At 40.4% G+C, this 8,025-nt stretch overlaps 1 protein-coding gene across 1 annotated transcript; it reads right to left on the bottom strand.

Annotated features, from left to right (window-relative positions):
* Nucleotides 1-701: 701 nt before the first annotated feature.
* On the bottom strand, nt 702-6,849 carry LOC139352767 (uncharacterized). The gene is made up of 4 exons (XM_070995398.1): nt 6,114-6,849; nt 5,771-6,042; nt 904-964; nt 702-772 (listed from the first exon to the last, which is right to left on the bottom strand). Exons 1-4 carry the CDS (start codon nt 6,847-6,849, stop codon nt 702-704), a joined length of 1,140 nt encoding a protein of 379 aa, XP_070851499.1.
* Nucleotides 6,850-8,025: the final 1,176 nt, after the last annotated feature.

Here is an 8,025-nt window from a genome sequence, read left to right as displayed (position 1 = left end):
ATATCAAACAAATAAAAAAGAAAAAAAGAAAAACACATACTTTGTATTGCAAGTGATTGTGTGTGCACACACTTATTGCGCACTTGGGAATTTAAATCACATTTTTTTCTCAAAGCATACTGTTATCGCACACACACAGCTGGTATAAATTTAAATCACATTTTTTTTCTTCGTTATCACACACAACTTAAAAAAAAAAATTCAGCAAGCCACCTACTCAAGTACAAAAAATTTCGCGTGGGGGTAGAAGAACAAAATACATTATTTTCTTTTGCATTGAACACATCCGGTGTTCAAAGGCATATCAAACAAACAAAAAAACACATACTTTGTATTGCAAGTGATTGTGAGAACTAATATAACATCCGCATACAATCAATCAGAAAAAATTCTCAATAAATAGCGCTCGGCAGCCAAATTCAAAGGCAGTTCATAATTGACTTACATTGCTTAAGTACGTGAACAATATAATCCACCACCACCACCACCAACATCCACACTTAGAACCAAAACTAAGCAAGCAGAAAACATGGAGTCCCAAACCAAAACCCAAGCGATCAAATTCAAGAAAGTAGTAGTAGGAGCAGAAGAAGCATCCGGTTCATCTGGTTGGATCAGCAAACCTCTACCGAAAATGCTTCGATGCGGCAGTTGTAAATGCGTGTGTAGAAGAAGAAGAAGACAGCGATGTCTTCCCAATCTTAACTCAAGTTCCTGAGGACACCATTGAGGATGATAACGTAGGTCTCCACCATAACCATACCTGCTGCGCCTAGACAATGAAAAAAAAACATAAAAAAAGAATGTAAAATTACAATTTATTCTTCATCTCTTTTTTTAGTTTTATTTTCTAATCAAAAAAAATAAATAAAGGACCCCAAAATGCAAGTTTCTAAATCTAACATTGATGGTGAAGGTGCTGATACTGAAGATAGTACTGCTGCTGGTGCTGCTGCTGCTGCTGCTGAAAAGGAAGATCCGCGACCCAATAAGATGCTTAGATCCACCACTGTTAACTCTCTTGCTAAACGAGCATCTAACAACATTGAAGACGTTGTTGCTGTTGACGATAAAGAAATTCAAGAATTAAAGGACGAAATTGAAGAATTTCGTAGGGACTACGATGATGTTATATCTAGCAGCGACCTAAGGACCTTAAGCACCATAAAAAAAATTTTGACAGTAGGAACAGTACTGACGCCAGGAGACTACAGAGCCTTACGTCCCATCAGGGGGCAATTTATGTGGGGAGCCTTTAACCTAAGGCAACGCTATCGCTTTTTGCGCGAAAACTTGACAAAAAATCCTAAAATTATTATTGAAGATGATGACGACATTCACGGTGCGAGTTACAGATTAAAAAAAGAAATGAGCAGTTACGAGGTAGAAACCTGTGTCAATACAGATGATGTTGATGAATTAAAAAAAGAAATAGAATATTTTGTATTGAATATGAAGATATTCTACCTGACTTTGAACTAAAAACCTTAAGAAACATGAGGAAATTAATGACAGTAGGAGGACATATATCAGAGACCGATATGATGATATCACGCAACATTAGAAAACGATTTAAAGTAGGAGTTTATATATTAATGCAACGGTATCAGGATTTGGGAGAGAGACTTGATAGACGGTAATAATATATACACATATATATATATAATTTATATATATATATATATATAATATTTATATATATCAATAAAAAAAATATTATTTACTCCTCAAAATAGAATCTCTTAATATACAACGTTCTCATTTATGTGAGAACTATACACTGCTAAAAAAAAAAATAAAACAAAACAAAAAAAATTATTGTTTCTGTGCAACAATCTATGGTCTATATTAATATTCACATAGTATGGCACTAGAGCGTTGGAGAGAAACAATATCTAATACCTTCAAATATCGTGTGTGTGTGTGTGTGTGACGTGAGTTGAAGAATATATTTTTTTTCTGTGTCGAGGAAGAAGACCTGCTATATTTAATAGATCTTTTTACGCGATCAGAAGGAAATATATTTTTAAAAGCCATCAAAAATGCGGAGAAAGTGACGTGAGATAAAGAGTATTTTCTTTTTGTCGCAAAAAAAGATTTTTCGGCGACAGCAAAATAAAGTATATTTCTAAAGCCTTCAACAATAGTGTGTAGAAAAAAAAAGTGAAGAGTCTAATAAAAGAGTATTTTTTTTTTGTGTCGCGGAAATAGATTTGCTATTTATTTAATACAATAACTCTTTCCACGACAGAAAAAAAAAGTATATTTCTAAATCCTTCAACAACAGTGTGCAGAAAAAAAAAAAGTGAAGTGTGTGATAAAAGAGTATTTATAACCGTTACTCGTAGAGTAAAAGGGTATACTAGATTCGTCGGAAAGTATGTAACAGGCAGAAGGAAGCGATTCCGACCCCATAAAGTATATATATTCTTGATCAGGATCACTAGCCGAGTCGATCTAGCCATGTCCGTCTGTCCGTCTGTCTGTCCGGATGAACGCTGAGATCTCGGAAACTATGAGAGCTAGGCTATTGAGATTTGGCGTACAGATTCCTGAGCTTCTTACGCAGCGCAAGTTTGTTTCAGTAGACTGCCACGCCCACTCTAACGCCCACAAACCGCCCAAAACTGTAACTCCTACAGTTTTGATGCTAGATAGAAAATTTTAACTGAAATGTAAAGCGAAGTATGTTTGCCATTAAAGTTTTATTCAGATTAAGAACTACAAAGTTTATTAATATTATCAAGACACGTGTGTCGCTCGCTGATTCTTGCCGATAAATCTCCGAGAGTTGCCACACCATTCTTTCTAGTCATCTGGCAAGCTTCTGTTGGCGCTGCTGCCATATTAGGTTGCCACAGTACTCCCCCTCCAGTGAACGCGTCACGAGTCCTGGTTTGAAAATTTAACTCCATGTTTTCTCTCATAAGTCCTGGTCAGTCTAGGGGTAACTTCTTCTGAATCCAACTGGCAGTCGTCCTTTACTAAAAATGCTGGTTTGAGGCGATCAACTGATACATGGCCATTGAGTCCGATAGTGAAAACACGATCGTTTTCGCGTCTGACAATCTCATGAGGACCAGTGTAAGGGGCTTCCAGAGGCTGTTTTACGGCGTCAGTGTGGAGAAATACATGCGTACATTTATCGATCCCTTTCAATACGAACATCTTCTGCTTGCATGTGCTCTCGAAAGATACTCAAAAAAGAGGTGGGGTCAACCGTGTCGTCCAAGTCGGTAAAAAACTCATTTGGCAGTCGAATAGGTGTTCCGTATACCATTTCTGAGGCTGAAGATTTGATGTCCTCCTTGTAACAGGTACGAAGTCCAAGCAAAACTGTTGGCAGTAACTCCGGCCACGGAGTACCTCTGTTGCACATCAAAGATGACTTAAAGGATCTGTGCCACCTCTCTATGAGTCCGTTTGACTGAGGATGGTAGGCCGTCGTGTGTATGTGTTTACTTCCAACCAGATTAGCAAGATGTTTGAAAACTGCTGACTCAAATTGTGTTCCTTGGTCCGTAGTTATCGTTTTTGGAGAACCAAATCGAGATATCCAGTGAGTCCAGAACGCCGTAGCTATTGTCTCAGCAGTAATATTTGAGAGAGGTACAGCTTCTGGCCATCGCGTAAATCTATCAATCATCGTCAGACAGTACCGATAGTTTTGTTGTAATGGCATAACTACAATGTCAAGGTGAACGTGGTCAAATCTACCATTTGGCACTTCGATCTTTTCTGGTAAGAGGTGGTTGTGTTTGTGGATCTTAGAGCGCTGACAAGGTAGACAAACTCTGCACCATTCGAGGACATTTTTATTCATCGAGGGCCATACAAACTTTTGGCGCACTTGACGAACTGTTGACCGACCACTGGGATGAGACAAACCGTGAACGAACGAAAACACAGCATTGCGCAAAGATTTGGGTACATATGGACGAACGATTCCTGTAGAAACATCGCAGTAGAGTGAGATGTTGTCATCAAATCGAACCCTTTGAAGTTTTAAAGATGTGGTTCCTTTTAAAAGGTGTACCAGTTCAGGATCTGACGCTTGCTCCTCTTCAATTTGCGATAATTTTATGCCAGTCGGCATTGTTATAGAGCATAATCTTGAAAAAGCGTCTGCGACTGCATTCTCGGATCCTTTCACATGCATAATAGTCGTGCAGAATTGAGAGATGTAAGCCAAATGTCGTAGCTGTCTCGGTGATGCTTTCTCTGGTCGCTGCTGAAATGCGTACACGAGCGGCTTGTGATCCGTTCTGATGACAAAAATGCGCCCGTCAACAAGATGTTTGAAATATTTAATGGATTCGAAGATAGCGAGCAGTTCTCGGTCGTAGGCTGAGTAATTTTTCTCAGTGTTGCTCAGCTTCTTTGAGAAAGATCCTAGAGGTTGCCAATTTCCGTGTGTACGCTGCTCCAAAACTGCTCCAATTGCGAAATCGGAAGCATCGCAAACCAGCTGAAGTTCAGATTTTGGTGCGGGAAAAGACAAGAGGGCTGCGTCTGCTATGCTTTGTTTGCAAGCTTCAAAAGCTGCATGGAGCTCCGATGTCCATTCAATTTTACGTTGATCATTTTTTTTAACATCCTTTAGCAACTCAGTGAGCGGTGCTTGTATGTGTGATGATCGAGCCAAACATCTGCGATAGTAATTTATAACGCCCAAGAAACGACCAAGTTGGCTTATGGTTTCAGGACGTGCATAATTAAGAATGACATCTATGCGTTCGGTGGGTGGTTTAATTCCAAATTCATTGATCGTATAGCTGAGAAAGTTTACTTGAGATTGCGCAAACTGGCATTTGGTCAGATTGATGCTTAGGCCATGTTTCTGAAGTACTTGCAAGACAGCCCGAAGATGTTCTTCGTGTTCAGCGATGGAAAGCGACGTTATAAGTATGTCGTCAATGTAGCAATAAACAAAGTCCATGCCGCGAAAGATGTTGTCCATAAAGCGTTGAAATGTTTGAGTCGCGTTTTTTAACCCAAATGGCATGTATTGAAACTCAATGAGTCCAAAAGGAGTGCACACCGCTGTTTTTTGGATATCGTTTTCTGCCATGGGAATTTGGTAGTATGCTTTAACCAAATCGAGGGTTGAAAAAATCTTCTTTCCTTGCAGTTGCTCCGTGAAGTCGTGTATATGGGCGATTGGGTAGCGATCTGGTATGGTAATTGAATTTAGTTTTCGATAATCTCCACATGCCCGCCAGCCACCGTCTTTTTTGGTAACCATATGTAACGGGCTGGACCAAGGACTTTTTGACGGGCGACATATGCCTTGATCCATCAAGAAGTTTATTTCTCTCTTGGCAGTGACAAGTTTTTCACCGGAGAGGCGTCGTGGTCTATCAGCAACAGGTATTCCATTTGTTTCAATGTAGTGACGCACGTCGTGTTGCGTAGCTGCTTTAATCGATGGCTTTGTCACGTCGACAAATTCACTTAGGAGTTTTTGAAATTTGGACATACACTGCACTGTGGAAACTGATATGTGTTTCGCTTGTGCAAGACATGCTGGTGTCGATAGTCCAGTAACTGAGTCGATCAAGCGTTGGTTTTTAAGATCAATGAGCAATTGGAATTTGCTTAAAAAGTCAGCCCCAATAATAGCTGTGTGCACGTCAGCGATAATGAACGGCCATGTAAAGTTTCGGCGAAGATCCAAGTTCAGCTGAGTGACGTATTTTCCATAAGTATGAATGACTGTCTGGTTCGCTGCGTACAGTGTCAAATCGCTCAGAGTAGTTTTTTGTCTAACCAGCGTTCGTGGTATGACGGAAACTACAGATCCAGAATCAACGAGGAAGCGGATGTGAGATGTGCGATCGGTGACGTGTAGGCGCTGCTCCTGTGGAACAGCTAGCTGAACTGTAGGCTCGCTGGTTATATTCGTGCTGCCGCCGACCAGCGTGTCGGGCGACGGCTCCTTTAGTTTAACGACGAGGAGCGGGAACATGGAGGGCGGCACTTTTGAGCGTTTTCCCCAAATCGATCGTGGTAGAAGCAAAGCTTCTCTTGAGGCACAGATGCCTGTTGATTCGAATTTCCAGTTTGTACGTGGCCACGCGATGAACTGCGTGAGCGTCCTTGGAATTGGAGACGTTTGACATCCTTTTGCAATACGTCAAACTTCTGTGACAGCGAACGCAAGTTGTCGTTGATCTTTTTCCAGGGGTCTTCGGTGGAAGTTGCGCAAACAGGTGGGGCCGCTGCAGTCGAGTTATTCGTGCTGATCGCAAAAGTGGCGTTGTGGTTTACCGCTTCGAGCATCTTGTCTGCGATCTTAGCGAGCTTATCCAAGTCCGTCTCTTCCCAGACTGTAAGAGTGGGGCGAATTGACGCCGGCATCTCTGCCAGGAAAAGAGTAAGAATGATGTTCTCGCTGCCCGGGTCCGGAGCTAGTCGTCGCATGTTGGCCAGGATCTCAGATGGTTTTAGACCAGATGTACCTCCACCCTGCAGAAGTCGGCGCAGTTTCGACTCTGGAGATTCCGCAAATTTTTGTAGTAAGCGATTTTTAATTGCTACGTACTTGTTTTCGTTGGGTGGTCGAATGACTAAGTCTTCCACTGCCAGAACTACATCCTCCTCCAGGTGAAGGGTCACAAGGTCGAACTTGTCGGTGTCTTCGATAATCTGGTGCAATCGAAATGACCGCTCCACTTGCGCAAACCATAGTTGAGGGTTGCTATGTGCGAATTTTGGCAAGTGGACAGTCGCACGTGTGTGTGTGCGAGTAGTCTCATCCCGGTTGCCAGGTGCATTTGTCCGAAGTGCCTCGAGTTGCTGCTGCAGATCTCGGACTTGAGCAGTTAAATCAGGATTTGAATCCGGCATGATGAATGGAAAATCGGAGCGATCGCTTTCTTCGTCGAAATTTAGCCGCCTACCTTTTATTTTTCGCAAATCGTATGGGCGTCTGTTCATTCAGTGCGCAAATTCTTAATTGTGAACGTGTGTGTCAATTTCGTAGAATAAGTAACTTTTACTATGATTTTACTTTCCGGGGTCACACCTATAGCGAAGTATGTTTGCCATTAAAGTTTTATTCAGATTAAGAACTACAAAGTTTATTAATATTATCAAGACACGTGTGTCGCTCGCTGATTCTTGCCGATAAATCTCCGAGAGTTGCCACACCATTCTTTCTAGTCATCTGGCAAGCTTCTGTTGGCGCTGCTGCCATATTAGGTTGCCACAAATGTATTGTTCTCATCAATACCTATCGATTGACTTAAAAAAAGTTTTCCACGCCCACTTAAACGCCCACAAACCGCGAAAACCTGTGACGCCCACAATTTGCCTGCTAGATAAAAAATTTTAACTGAAATGTATTGGTGTCGTCAATACCTATCGATTGATCCAAAAATAAATTTGCCACGCCCACTCTCACGCCCATAACGCTTAAATCTGTCTACCGCCGGTAGGTGGCGAATTTTAATTTCGCTTTGCTGCTTGCATATCTCAATTTCCCTTTGAGTAACGGGTATCTGATAGTCGAGGTACTCGACTATAGCGTTCTTCCTTGTTTTTTTTTGTGTCGCGGAAATAGATTTGCTATTTATTTAATAGAAGAACTCTTTCCGCGATAACAAAAAAAATATATTTCTAAAGCCTTCAATAATAGTGTATAGACACAAAAAATGAAGTGTGTGATAAAAGAGTATATTGTTTGATGCTATCATGGAAAAAAATATCTGGTATATTTAATAGATGTTTTACTCATGATTACAACAAAAAAAATATTTTTAAAGCCTTCAAAAATGCGGAGAAAGTGAAGTGAGATAAAAAAAAGTATATTGTTTTACGGTTATTGTTAGGAAAAATCTAATATGTTTAATAGATCTTTCGTCACGATGACGTCAAAAATATATTTAAAGCCTTTCAAAAATGTGGAGAAAATAAAGTGAGATAAAAAAAAAGTATAATGTTTTCTATGGTTTGTAAAATTTTTGTACTACTTTAATATTCGCATAGTAGAATATTTTGCGAACCAAAGAAAATAATATATAC

The sequence above is a fragment of the Drosophila suzukii genome, chromosome 3, assembly GCF_043229965.1.
Source record: "Drosophila suzukii chromosome 3, CBGP_Dsuzu_IsoJpt1.0, whole genome shotgun sequence".
NCBI classification, from domain to species: Eukaryota; Metazoa; Arthropoda; class Insecta; order Diptera; family Drosophilidae; genus Drosophila; species Drosophila suzukii.
This window is presented reverse-complemented; position numbering and strand designations above follow the sequence as displayed.